This window comes from Gossypium hirsutum, chromosome D08 (genome assembly GCF_007990345.1).
Source record: "Gossypium hirsutum isolate 1008001.06 chromosome D08, Gossypium_hirsutum_v2.1, whole genome shotgun sequence".
Classification (NCBI taxonomy): Eukaryota; Viridiplantae; Streptophyta; class Magnoliopsida; order Malvales; family Malvaceae; genus Gossypium; species Gossypium hirsutum.
In genome coordinates this window covers 7,108,425-7,123,106 of record NC_053444.1, presented here as the reverse complement: position 1 = coordinate 7,123,106, position 14,682 = coordinate 7,108,425, and the positions used below count along the sequence as shown (strand labels likewise).

Genomic DNA, 14,682 nt, shown 5'->3' with positions numbered 1-14,682 from the left:
GTCGTATTAATATAAAGTACATATAGTCTGGCGTACGAGTTGTCGCAGCAACATTATTTAAAAAAAATGTTGTAGCTAGTCCGCATTTTCATTACAAAAAGTGATTGGATACTTTTTTCAAAGTTGAGCCAACCATGAGGTGTGGTGTGGTGGTTGTTGTCACACCTCAGTTCTAGCGGGTCTAAGATTAATGTATATAGTGGTAAAATAATCTGTCTGGAGAAGTATAGTACGCCCAATTGCTTATTTTGGCGTATACGTGTGGACATGTAGTAACCACCATATAAGTAGGTAAAGATTTTATTTCAGCATATTTTGCTATTCAAAAGAGAAGATTGTGTTAAGCGAAAATGGGCAAGTATGGTATGAGTTATCGCCAAATGTATAATGTTGCTTATTTGTCAAAGTACTGTGCTAGTTAGGTTGTAAAGTAACTTGGTTAGGAATCAATTGAATAAATTAGTATGATATTTGTAAATGTAGGGTACTTATTTATATTTCTCTCGGAAACTATAAACCAATAAGAAAACAAATTCTGAAATGTGTGACACTTGTTAAGTTCCACTCGGTAGGATGGGTCATATTTATATGTGTGAGAAGGGTTCTGAGAAACGTTCTTATTCTTCTTCCTTTAAGAGTACTTTCTAATTCTTTTTCTTAAGTCTAATTGTATCTTTTTCTCGTTAAGCTGGAAGCTATGGTCCTTAGCTAATGAGTGATTATTCCATCTCCGGGTAAGTATTACAGCTTTGCATGTCAAGTTCTAAATGAGAAAGTCTGTATGTGGTATTTGAAAGTAAGTTGTAAGTATAAGGTTTTGCATAGGGTTATCAGTGATTAAGATGATAGTAATTTGTATATAAATGAGTTTTAATGGTGGTCCTAGGTTCTTAAGTAGTTGTTGCTGCTGGTATAAGAAGGATGTCTGAGTTTGGAGCTTAGAACAATATTAGGTGAGTATTAGGTGAGTCTCTACCTTGACTTTTTATGTAAGTTATTCAAGTACAAGTACATATAGAAGATGATGATATGTATAAATTTCTGTTGAGAAGAATGTTGATTGGCAAGTTCAGGTAAAGTTAGAGATACAAAAAGTATGAGTCAGTTAAGAATGTGAATAAATTTGGGAAAGTAAATGCTGAGAAATGTCCCTTTGTGAAGCCTCTGGTAGGGCAATTATATTGCTAACTAGATTGACAAATTACGACATGAAATCAAGTGTAAGACCATGAGGTTAAGACCCATGGCATTGTATGATATAAGAAAACATATGGTGTAGCCTTCAATAAACTGAAGATTGAATTGGCAGATAACGATGCATGAATGTGTATAAGTTCATGTGGCTGAGACCCATGGCAAGATTTTTTTGTATGTATGTTCATGGTATAGGATTCGATAATATGTAAACCAAAAATTAACAGATCATGATGCATGAAATTATGTATAAGTCCATGAGGGAGAAACCCATGACACCTTCTGTGAGAGTCTGTTGGGACAGTAAACACGTGAATCTGTATGATGCCTTTATGGCGTATTCTATTTGGCTCTTGTGGCGTACTTTGCAAAGTCTGTTTGGTAAAGTATGCTTATCCGCCCTTATGGTAAGTTCTAGGTAAATTTTGATTGTTCTGTGATAGATATTCTATGATAAGGTTAATTTGGTTGAATTAGATAAATGAAGTTTTGAAAAGAAATGTGTTGTATGTTAAAAAGGGTATCCGCCATGGTAATTTGTTAATTTTGAAAATGGGCGTATGCATGGTTATGAAAGATATAATAAATTGTCAATTGAAGTTTGTTTGCATTATAGTGTTGAAAATCTGAGTGTATGATTTCCGTCATATTTGAACAGTACCATGTCTTCTACTGAAATCTCATAAAATTCGAGACATCGTTATTTTAAGTATCCTGGATTCTGTAACAAAGTTGTAAGTGAAGTTCATTTGAATGATCTGTATAGTTCATTATCAATACGAGTTTATGGATTATTGTACAAGAATATAATTTGATTAGTGGACCGATGATATTCAGTTTTGTGAAAGTATCCGCTAAACGTGTATGTATTCGCCACGGATTAATATCCATGAACAACTGTTCTGGAATAAGTGTATATGTGAGGAGAGGGTCTGCGTGAAGTGGGCTCCAGAGGTATATTCTTTGAAATAGTACTTTTGTGGTTAAGTGAAAGTAAAGATTAATGAAATGTATGGAAAGATCCTAAGTTGGTTAGTTAAGAGAGAATTGATAAGCTAAGAGTATGGTAGTTCGCGAGTATGAGTAAGCAAAAAATGTAATAGTATCCGTTTGATACAGAAGAAAGTGGTTTAGAAGGATAGATGACGCATCAATATTCTACGAATATTATAAAGTATACGTCAAGATATTTTTGTAATAAAGCTCACCAAGTTCTCTTGAACTTACAATGTCTGTTATTGTTTAAGATATTGCGGTAAGAGAAAACACGAGGAGGGACGACCCCAAGAGTACGCCAGGGTAGCGACGAAGTGGGTTATTATGCATACAGTGGAAAAGTGACGTAGATTAAGGTTACGCCCTAAGAGTCTGTCTTTAACAAACTTTTATACTGTAATGAGTTGTAACAAATTTGGTGTAAAAATTTATATTAATACTTTCCCTTGCTTTGAAATATTAAGTCTTTTAGTTAAATTAATAAGAAAAATGTTTTAAGTAAAGATTGTTTGTCAACTGTTCGATATTTTGTTAAGTATCATGAGTAGTAACACTCAAGATCCAGACTCGATGAATCAGGTCAAGTAGAGGGCGTTACAGTTGTTTATCTTATTCCTTAACCATGAAGTTGGAGGTTCAATCTCACCCATTGGAATAGAACACATTTAATGACGAACCAATTACTTCTTTGGATGGTACCTATGGGGAGATGATTAATCAATACCTCCAATAGACACCTTGGTTTCAACCAAAAACTAAAGTAGATGAACCAAATTTAGGTAAAAAATAGTAAGTTCTAAAATTTATTCTTTATCAAATTACCCTCAATAGACGTTAAAACATATAAACATAAATAGAATGATTTTGAAAAACTTAATTGGATCATATTAATGATCTGAGGTGAGAATATGATAAAATTCAGGTTAAAGAAGTTTTCATATTAAAATGGGGGAAGCAAAAAAAGAAAAAAAAGAAACCCAAGAGAAGTCTCAACATCAGCCGATTTATCCAGAGCTAGCTTTCCAATCAACATACTTATTTCCATTACTTTAATTACTATACCTTTATAATGTATGTGTGTGTTTCGTTCTTCACACATTCCTTGATTTCCCTGATGGCTCCATTGTTAAAACTCCCATTTTCCTTTGTTAAAGTAGGCTTTCAATTTGAATGGCCTTTCGTTTTCATGTTTATATTATGGTTTCCACGCGTCCACTTTTGCTTCTTATACCGACACCAGAAAATGCCATTCCTTGTTTCCCTTCCCTTAGCTTCTTCCTTGAGCATTCAACATCAGTTCCACGTGTCAATCTCATGTTAATACTGGAAACTTCTGGAGGGTGATGTGAGGTGTTTTAGGAGAACCACTTGAATTCCCTATCACTGTACCAGTGGTACGGGCCGCCCAGGAAAGGAGCTGAGTTCAACCCCTTCATATCTGTATCTACCAATGGACTATGTCATTAACAGAAAATGAAAGCTTGACGACGATCCATGTCCTTGTCTAACAATTCAATAATGACTTCTTACCGCCACCACTTAACTATATTTGCGTTTCCACTCCCATGTGCTACCTTGAAATTATTACAAACGATTTCATTATTTGCTTTCTTTTAACATCCAACTTATATTGTTTTTGTCAGAAAATTTCATTAAATATTTGAAGAGAGTGATTGATTTTACATGAATGATTGGACTTAAGTCCACAGCTCTTTAGCAAATAGAAAGACAAAATCCCCTAAAGAAAACAAATAACTAACGTGTTGGGTCCAACCCTCAACACTTCCTTTTTCCTTGATCTTTAGTATTATACCCACTGTAACAGAAACGTATTTCGATCATAATCGAAGGGATGAATTTTCTTATGATTATGATTTGAGTTCTTATAACTCTATCTGAGGCAGACTAGTAATATAAAATGATTTCTGGCTATAAACATGAAGATGAAATCTCAACATGTGAAGAATTTTAAAAAACATTATCCTAGGATTAAGCATAATATCATTTAATAGATGGAAACAAATTTTCAACACCACCACATGTGGATTAAAATTGTTTCCCCACCAAGAAAGAAGATAAGTCTACGTAGCTACTTGTTTTTATTACAAGTTATACGAATAATAATTTATATCAAAATGATTATAGGAAACGGGGAAGAAGCATTCAACTAAACTTTAGTTACCCATCTCCAGCCATTGCAAAAGTTTTTATTACGCCAACTTTTTGCTACTTCTTCTTTTCTATCTAGTAAATAACTATACAATGCATTTATCAAACAATAATTGCTTATAAATAGTCGAGGGTTTAATTTTTATCCTGGATATAGAGTAATTTTAAAACTTGTGGTCAATATCTATATCTTAATAGATCTATACTAGACTTGTTCCAATAGATATATTGAAAAAAAAAAACATTGCTCACAACAATTGTCAAACCACTCATACTAAATCTAAAAATTAGGGATATAGTTTGTGAAATTATTTAAAAACGAAACAAACAGACCACACATTTGAAGTTAAAAATTATAACATATTTTCTTATGTTTTTGTAAAATTACTATTTGGTAACAGCAATCCTAGGAGAAGTATTATTCAATATGATGTTCTTTTTAACTCGTAGTAGTAATTCACTTCAACATAGATTAATGAGAAGTAAAAAATGAAATACAATTAAACCGGAGGTAATCTTAGAAACTTAATAGAATCCTTTAAATTTGTCTCAGTGTCGAAATGTTTTAAAAAAGATGACTTCAAAGTTTAGATATAGATACTGTTAATAACTTCACTTTTTAATCTTTCCTTAGAGTAAGAATACTTTCCCTTCTAGCTAAATTAACAATACTCTTACATCTATGTATGCTAGTATGTACTTTGTTTATCAAAATATTGCATTAACTTTTAAGTAATCTCCACTATGTTTACCATCTTTATAATTTTTGTCTCATTATTATAGGTTTAATATTGTCACATTAATAATTTTATCCTGAATTCCATAATTTTGATTTGGATTTAATTTTTTTAAGGATGAAATTATTGAAATTTAAGATGAAAAATGTTGATGTGATATTAAATTATTAGAAATTAGATATAGATGACATGACGTTACTGTTTCATACAATCCTTTTTCGTTCATGTAATGTCTCTCACTCTTATTGTTCATTATCTGCAGTACATTCATTTCTATTTTTTTTTTACAATCACTTCAATCATCATATTGTTTTTCATTGTTAATTACTTAACACTTTCATCGTAATCACTTGTCACTATACTTCTTTTTTAGAATTTAGTTGAATTTTTTTCTTTTTAAAAAAAAATTATTTTGTGATCTGATTCAAACACTAAAATAAAACGAAACTCGAAAGAGTGCAGTACACAAATTACCCAAAGTGACAAAAATAGAATAGGGGCTAAAACAAAATAAAGAAGCGAAGCTCCTAAAGCAGAAGTAATAACAAATCAAATTCCACCATGAGGGCCTGCTAGCAGCTCAATAGAATTAACTCCTTCGCAAAAGGCATGGAACCAATACAAGGACCTCATCTTGCAAAGAAACACAATATCATTCAGATACCAAAATTTTTCCTTGAAAAGAGTTCAAAATTTGGGCAAGCCATATCGTCCACAAAATGGCCTCGCAAAATGTTAACCAACGCCTTTTAACCTGCTTATAAAATGGTAATATGGAGCACTAGAAAATGAGGTCAGACATTGATTCTGGCATTACCCAGGACAAATTGAACCAATTGAAAATCTCACCCCCAAAACATCCAAGCACACCAACAAACAATTAAGATGTGATCACAATCCTCATCGAACATGCCACACCATAGACATAGTAAATTATCCCATTAAGCTTGCCTTTTGGAACACAAAAAGTATTTTGATGGAATAGGCTTAAGTAAAAACAAGCCAATTAAAATTTTGAACATCAGGAGGAACTTGGAAGGTCAAAAGGAATACAATCAAACCTGTTGATGGCAAGAAAACAATAATAATTTCGATATTTTCACTAAAAAATTGCCATGAGAGTCCGTCTCCCACACAAGTCTATCACTGCAGGCATCATTCAGCACCACAATCAGTCTCACGGGAAGCAAACAATATCAAAATCTTATTAGAAGTACAATTTGGGGTGAAAAATGAGCAAAATGCGGAGAATAGAACAAGACTACTAAATTCATCCATCAATTCCAAGGAGTAAGAAGTAAACTTATATATTCAAGAATCTCTAAACTTTTATTTATAATTCTTTAAATTGAATCAAATCGAAACAAAATTTTAAGATAAAAAATTGAATTTCATTCATCATAATCAATCAATTTAAAATTCAATTTATTAGGGAAGTAGTTGAAAACAAGTAATATTGAATTTCTTTTTAAAACATTTTCTTAAATGTATAATCGATATCTTCTCAATTCAAGATGAATCTTAAACTCATTATAATTGGAAGGGTTTGATTTAAATACACTCCCTATCTGAATAAGATTAAACATATATAGACAGTAAAACAAATTAAAGCGGTAGTGATTATACTATTCCCAGTGAAAAAGATGGATGAGATGATTTCCTTTTATCATAAAATCACACACACAAAAAAAAAACTAAAGACGTCTACGCTCCACCGCTCTATTCTTCTCCATGACTTCCTCTCTTTTATGGTCTTAGGAGACAAGGACGAGTAACCTGATTGCCTAATCTCTGACTTATGTCTCCTCCTTTTACTTTATTTCTTTGTCTGCATGGCATTGCAATAGCGATAGGGGTAAATTATTTTCATCTCATCACTTCCCACTCTCTTTTATGATTCTACCTTTCACTTTTTGTAAATTTGACAGGGTCAGGCATATATGTGTATATCTATTTCTGTATGTATGTGTTACCTATCCTATCTTATCTATCTATATATATATTATAGTGTGCGTTTCATCATTCCAGTTGCCAAAATACAATCAAATCCTCACTTTATATTATTTACTATTCCAATCTCACAGCCATGACAGACCCTTACTCCAATCTCTTCCCCGGAGGGGGCTTCAACTTCGTACCTCTAAATCCCCACTACGCTACTCGTTTCAGTACTACAGCACCTCCTCCTCCTCATCCAACCCATTCTTCCCAACCTCACACCAACAACAACATAATCTTCAACACATATTCCAATATCGAAGCTCAAACGCCTCATCCTTGGCCAGCTCCACCCCAACAAGCACTTCCTCTAATCAATTATCTAAGTCCTACAAGGCAAGAAGAGAATGAACCCTCGAGCAGTTCCATGGAAGGTGATAAGGGCATGAACAAAGAGGCTGCAGCTGCTGCTGCTGCTGATGAGGAGGCTGAAACTGTAACCCTACACATAGGCCTTCCTATCCCTATTTCCGATCTGGGGTTTGGGGGGCTCTCCCCATCTGCACATGTGACAGACAGATTAGGAGGGAATGGGAGTGCAGTTCCTGGGTATCCTTTAACCAAGGGACAGTATTGGATCCCTACCCCTACTCAGATTCTCGTTGGTCCTACACAGTTTTCATGTCATGTCTGCTGCAAAACCTTTAACAGATACAATAACCTGCAGGTATGCCTCATTGCATGAGACATGATCCGCTAAAATTTCCTTTTTTCCTCTTCACTCTTACATCCTTCTTTCATCTCCATTGATTAGTCTTTTCTTCATCTGATCTGAGACTCTAAACTGTGCTTTTATTTTTATTTTAGTTATGTTTGAACCTCGATAAGTCATTAAGGTACCAGGAGAGAATGAAGTCGGTAGGTTTAAGTCATTAAGGTACTGAAAATGTTGCTGTTGCTTGTTAGGACTTTGAAGAGTGTGCTAAAGTTAAACTCCAGTCCCCAGGTGAATTGCAAATATAGGTTAATGCAAGACTGATGAGAGGGTTTCAGACTTTCAGCTGGTCTTTACTTTGAAATGCCCTAGTCATTTTTGTCATTTCATTTCTCCAGTCTGCAAAAGGAAACACCCTAGATTTGCATCCCAAACAGACAAACATATTAATCTGACACTCCAACTTTGAAATTAGAGACCTCTAATGGTTTGTTCTTGCAAATAACAACGGCTAATCATGTTAATTTACCAAAAATAACTTCAAAATTAACCAACACTTAACCCCCCCTTTTTTTTCTCCATCCAAATTTTTATGTTTGGAGTTCATTTTCCGACTTCTTTCATCTCTCTCTCTCTCTCTCTATATATATATATATGTCTTATTTCTCGATTGTTTAAGCAGATTCATATCTAATAGATACATACTCATCTTTAAGGGGTTTTCATATCTAATAAGATAGATGTATAGTTATTATTTAGGTTAAATGAATGAAATACGAATGTTTTGATTAGTTTTTTTTAATCATACTAAAAGACAAGTGACAGTGTTTTACCCTTAATTTTTAATGGACCAGATTAGGGGTTCTTGTAGTTTTTCTTTAGTTTGTAATTTAATTTCTCTTAGTTTGCAAATTCCAAGGAGCTCTTGAATGAGATAATGAACACCTACTCATAGTGCATTAAGCGTGTATGTACTTCTTTGCTAGAAATATACTGTTACCAGGTTGCTTCCCCGGCCTGGATTTGACGTCTGTGAATCCCGTCACGGTGGGTTTTTTGCTTCATATATAAACGTATTAATTGTACAGATGCATATGTGGGGGCATGGGTCACAGTACAGAAAAGGACCAGACTCCCTAAGAGGAAGCCAACCAACAGCCATGCTAAGGCTCCCATGTTATTGCTGTGCACCGGGTTGCAAGCACAACATCGAGCACCCAAGAGCAAGGCCTCTCAAAGATTTCAGAACTCTCCAAACTCATTACAAAAGGAAACATGGTGTTAAGCCCTTCACCTGTAGGAAATGTGACAAGGCATTTGCAGTGAAAGGAGACTGGAGAACCCATGAGAAGAACTGTGGGAAGATTTGGTATTGCATTTGTGGGTCTGATTTCAAGCACAAGAGGTCTTTGAAAGACCATATCAAAGCCTTTGGCCCCGGTCATGCTGCTGTTGGCATTGATTGTTTAGATGAAGATGAAGAACCCGGGTCGGAATTTGAGCTTGAATATGAGTCGCCAATCTAGCCCTTCCTTACTTTGTTACTTAAAACTTTTTTTTAGATCAAATTGTTTTTGCTTCCATTTTCTTAGCACCCTCTTTTTCAAATATTGAAACATTACGAGCCATGACAATGGCGAGCTGTTTGTGCATATACGCATACATTTTTTAAAATGTAATTTTCCTTTTATCTATGTATTTATATTATTGCTGAAGCCAGTGTTTGTTTATGTGGTTTGGTTTGACTTAGCATTTGCAAGTAACACAGATGTTGTTTATCATTTTCTAAACCAATATAAGATTTGTGTAGTGTGTGTATTTTTAATTTTCGATGTTATAAAACGAAATAATGTCGGAAAATTGGTTTTATAAACTTTGTCGGCAATTTTTTTTTGATAAAACTTTAAATGTGTGGTTTACTTATTTTAGGGATAAATTGTTATTGAATTTTATATTTAAATTGTGAAATTTAATATAGAAATTAACATGGATATTGTTGTATATAAAAGTTTCGAGTTAGATTAAATAAATTATTTTAAAGAATATTCTCGATATATTAATGAATTAATTGTAGTATATGCCATTCATGAATTTTAAAACACTACTGTTGGAGTATTTTAATAAACGAAAACATCTGATCTCCTTTACCTAACGTAAAAGAGAGTTTTCAGAATATTTATTTATGGAACTTTTTAAATGGGACATTTTACTTTCATAATTTTGTTTACTTTTAAAGTTTATTTAACATTAATGAACTTATAATTACATTTTAAATCTTTAAGTTCTATTTAATAAATGTTTACTTTGTTGATTTCATTCCTTTCCTACTATTTTCAAAAACTAAAAAGAGTTTTACTAAGTTTTTTAGGGAAAAACATTTATTCATAATAAAAAATCCACAAAGAGAGCAAGAAGAGCGGAAGAACATCTAAATAGTAAATACCCAAATCAATAGGCTTACCTTATATACTTGTCGTAGGTCTCAATCTCCTTAACTTGCACATTTAAAGTATTATTGAACGATAGAATAGAGAATAGAAAATTAGGCACTTGCCCCCAGTTCAACGTAGCTCACATGTAATAAAGCTGTCCTAGCTATAGATTGAGTTGCCTTATTGGCTCATCTAGTACGAGTCCATAGGAAGAACAAAGATTGAAGATATTGACAACCCTGAACAACCAAACCAAACTTGGAAAAATCAACATTGCTACTCATCAAAGCTTGTCACACTCGAAAATAATCTGTTTAAAACAGCATTATCAAAGTAACAAGAATGCAACCAAGATAGCGCCTCCCGAATTGCAATAGTCTTAGCCATAAGCAACAACATACTTGGACAAAAATGAATTGGGAGTAGATGTTTATTATGATAAGAAGTTTGATGTACTTCCAAGATTCCATGTCCGTTAGGTGTAGGATTTTATATCAAATATATTTTTTATGTTTATAAATATAAACTTCAAAGAAGCATTATAAATACCCGATTAATGAATAAAAAATGCTTTTCTTTTTCTTCTCCTATTTTGTATTTCTTTTACCTTTTTATTCTTTATTTTATAACATGTAATCAACACAACTCTCAATTTTTTTCTTCAAAATCTCAAGATGAAACCCATTTTTTGCTCAATTTCTTATTCAAAATCTCATTATCTGCGAAGAATAAGAAGATGATAACCAAAAGAAAAAAAAATTAAAGAAAGGTTTCAAACTTGCACCTCAAACCCTTTAAGATTCTTCCTTACCCGTTCGCTTAATATGAAAAATTAAAATATTTTATGCTAAGAAAAGTTTATAGAAGTAATGTGGACATGGATTCAAGAAGAAAATAAAACAAAATATTAATGGAAGGATTCAAACCTACACTGTAAGGATCCTTTTTCTTAACCGTTCAAAATACTTATATTGCTATTGTTGGATCTGGTATCCTAAGTATATATTTGTATTTGTATTTTTCGAACAAACTCGTTTAACAATATCCATTAATTACATTAATACCCTTGTACATTGTCCTCAATGGTTTTTGCATACAAAGCAAAATGGAAGCAAATATTGGCTCAATGATCATCTAATGTTCAACTAATACTAAGCGATTTTACATGGCCAGATCGTAATATAGAAAGACAATTTGTATGAGTAGATGAAGCAAAACATGTCTTCAGTATGACCAAAAATGAGCAAACCGATTGAAAGAATAATATGACGTCTATCAAGTCTAATTAGGAAGATGTTTTATCTTGAGCTTCGGAGCGAATGATTCCCAAAAGATAGAGAAATATATGTGGTTGGCTAGACTGGCTATAACCTCCCTAACCTGACCCAGAAGTTATGGTTGGATTTTGAAGGCCATTGTGGCCACCGAAATGGTATAGTAAATAAATGATCCATTTATTAGAAAATTTATTCTTGAAAATATTTTTCTTATATTTTTAAGAAAATCAGTAATGGGCTTCTTTTTATTTTATAAAAACATTAGTTTTTGCCAAGTTTAATTAAAGTTCAATGAAAAATTGGCTTATTAATTTTATAAACATAGTTGATTATTAATTCATTATTCGGAGTTTCGAAAACCAATTTTACAGCGGAAAAAACCTCTGAAATAGGTGAAATCAAAGGGCGTTACTTGAATGCTACTGCAAGTACATGTGAATAAATGATCAAAAGGACCGTGTGTGCTAGAGAATTAAGAGTTCCTATCATAATGCACAACTACTTAACAGGTGGGTTCACTGCAAATACTAGCTTAGCTCATTATTGCCGAGATAATGGTCTACTTCTTCACATCCATCCCGCAATGCACGCAGTTATTAATAGACAGAAGAATCGTGGTATGAACTTTCGTGCACTAGCTAAAGCTTTACGTATGTCTGATGGTGATCATATTCACGTTGGTACAGTAGTAGGTAAACTTGAAGAAGAAAGGGACATAACTTTGGGCTTTTTTGATTTACTACATGATGATTTTATTGGAAAAGATCGAAGCCGTGATATTTATTTCACTCAAGATTGGGTTTCTATGCTAGGTGTTCTACCCGTATCTTCGGGGGGTACTCACGTTTGGCATATGCCTGCTTTGAGCGAGATCTTTAGAGATGATTCCATACTATAATTCGGTGGAGGAACTTTAGGAGACCCTTGGGAAAATGCACCGGGTGCCGTAGCTAATCGAGTAGCTTTAAAAGCATGTGTACAAGCTCGAAATGAGGGACATAACCTTGCCCGCGTTATCCGCGAGGTTAGCAAATGGAGTCTTGAACTAGGTGCTACTTGTGAAGTATGGAAGGCGATCATATTTGAATTTGACGCAGTGGATAAATTAGATAAACCAGCTTGATAAATCAAATTTGAATTCGAAGCAATGTATACTTTGTAATCCAGTAATTACTATCGGTTTGTTGAATTGCAATTATACTCGGCCCAATATTTTACTAAAAGGATTGAGCCGATTCTATTGTCTATATTTTTTATAGATATATTTTTATCTAGATATACAAGATCTTAAATACAAAAATAAAAGACTAAACACAACTCAAATTTTCTCCTGGGTCCATAATTAATCCTATGTATGGATCCTTAGGATTGGTGTATTCTTTTCTATCCTATATACCACGATTTCGGATCATGGATCGAGCCAAGCATCACAACTTCTACCCATCTTGTATGTTGTCCTTTTGGCTTCGTGTTGGAATAAAAACTTATTGTATTGTATTAGTAGACGAGATTTTACGAAAAAAGTTCTTGATAGGAGAAAATTTTCTTTTTTCCAATTTTTCAATGCGGATTTTACACAACATGGGGAAATCACTATTTCTAATTGAAAATTGATATTTCTAATTCAAAAGAAAAAAAAGCTCTATCATATATAATGAACTGCTACTCCAGGTTCTTACAAAAGAGAATCGTTTCTTTCAATATTCACTCATTGTTTGTTATAACCCTAGTGATTGTATCTAGTATGAATAATTTTGATAGGAAATAAAATATTCAACTGATTTTTCATCGAATGACTATTCATCTACTATACTTTCATGCAAATAGAGGCAATAAAGCTCTATGGAAAAATCATGGTTCAATTTGATCTTGTCTAAGGGAGAATTAGAATAAAGATATGGGCTAAGTAAATTAATGGATAGCCGCCTTGGTCTTGTTGAAAATACTACTGTAAACGAAAACTCAACTAGAAATGATACGGATAAAAACATTCATGATTGTAGTGACAGCTCTAGTTATTACAGTAAGGTTGATCATTTAGTTGACGTCAAAAACATTCAAAATTTCATTTCTGATGACACCTTTTTAATTAGGGATAGTAATCAGGACCGTTATTCCATATATATATTTTGATAGTGAAAATCAAATTTTTGAGCTTAACAATGATCATTCTTTTTTAAGTGAACTAGAATTTTTTTATAGTTATCATAACTCTAGTTATATGAATAATGGATTGAAAAATGATGTGTCCCGCTATCATTTTAACTTGTATGATAATGATACTAACCATGGTTGGAATAATCACATTAATAGTCGTATTGACTCTTATCTTCGTTCTCAAATCTGTATTGATAGTTCCATTTTAAGTGGTAGTGACAATTCCAATGATAATTATATTTATAATAACATTTGCAGTGAAGGTAGAAATAGTAGTGAAGGCAAAAATTTCGATATAATAACTCGTGAAAATGGTAATGATTTAACTCTAAAAGAAAGTTCTAATGATCTCGATCTATACAAGGATTTGTGGGTTCAATGTGAATGCGAAAATTGTTATGGAGTGAGTTAGTTCAGCTCCACGGTTTTTTTCCTTTGGATCAAAATTCAATCAAGTAGAGTCTTAAGTGGAATTTATTTATTTGTAGTGGAAAGGTAGTTAGTTAGTTTATCAGAATCAAAGTCAAAGCACGTGTTTAATTTGTTAGTATATCTATAGTTTATAATTTAAATGTGACCAATTATCAAATTGGTCCAGTTGTTTAATGTCCATGCATGAAAATACTAAAAATATCCCAAAATCAAATGCCATGACACAATTCGTAAAATAAATTATTACAAACCAAATAAATAGAAATATAAAATTAAAATACTTTATTTAGCAAAACCGAGATGAGACCTCCAAATTACAAAATTTGAACCCTAACCTTGTGGACTACCTGAAAAATGTTAAACTAATGGGATAAGTTTTACAGCTCAGTGTAAGTTTCAATCAAAAGTAAATAGTGTATCAAGACCATAAAATCATGCTTACACGCAGAGTCAACAGCAATAGCAATCACTAATCACTATATTTACAGAGATTACAGAATGATGAATTCTAGAATTTAAATACATGATCATGAATGACAATGCAATTCCTACCCATCCATCCACTACACTCCATATCAGAAGGAGCTGTAGCTCATTGTGGTTTAACCACAGGTGATAGTAGATAAGCGCAGTTA

At 32.9% G+C, this 14,682-nt stretch overlaps 1 protein-coding gene and 1 pseudogene across 1 annotated transcript; both read left to right on the top strand.

The window, feature by feature from the left end:
• The first annotated feature begins 7,076 nt into the window (after positions 1 to 7,076).
• Positions 7,077 to 9,464, top strand: LOC107915692 (zinc finger protein WIP2). The gene is made up of 2 exons (XM_016844822.2): positions 7,077 to 7,761; positions 8,838 to 9,464. The coding sequence occupies exons 1-2, from the start codon at positions 7,183 to 7,185 to the stop codon at positions 9,273 to 9,275; spliced, it is 1,017 nt and encodes a 338-aa protein (XP_016700311.1). The 5' UTR covers positions 7,077 to 7,182; the 3' UTR covers positions 9,276 to 9,464.
• Positions 9,465 to 11,387: 1,923 nt separating this feature from the next.
• On the top strand, positions 11,388 to 12,581 carry LOC121220294 (ribulose bisphosphate carboxylase large chain-like; annotated as a pseudogene).
• The last annotated feature ends 2,101 nt before the right edge of the window (positions 12,582 to 14,682 follow it).

What these genes read in the sequence shown, in the direction of transcription:
- LOC107915692 (XM_016844822.2), top strand. Translation starts at nt 7,183, where the DNA reads ATGACAGACCCTTACTCCAATCTCTTCCCCGGAGGGGGCTTCAACTTC. An exon ending in ACAGATACAATAACCTGCAG is followed by an intron (nt 7,762 to 8,837) that starts GTATGCCTCATT and finishes TTAATTGTACAG; the next exon opens with ATGCATATGTGGGGGCATGG.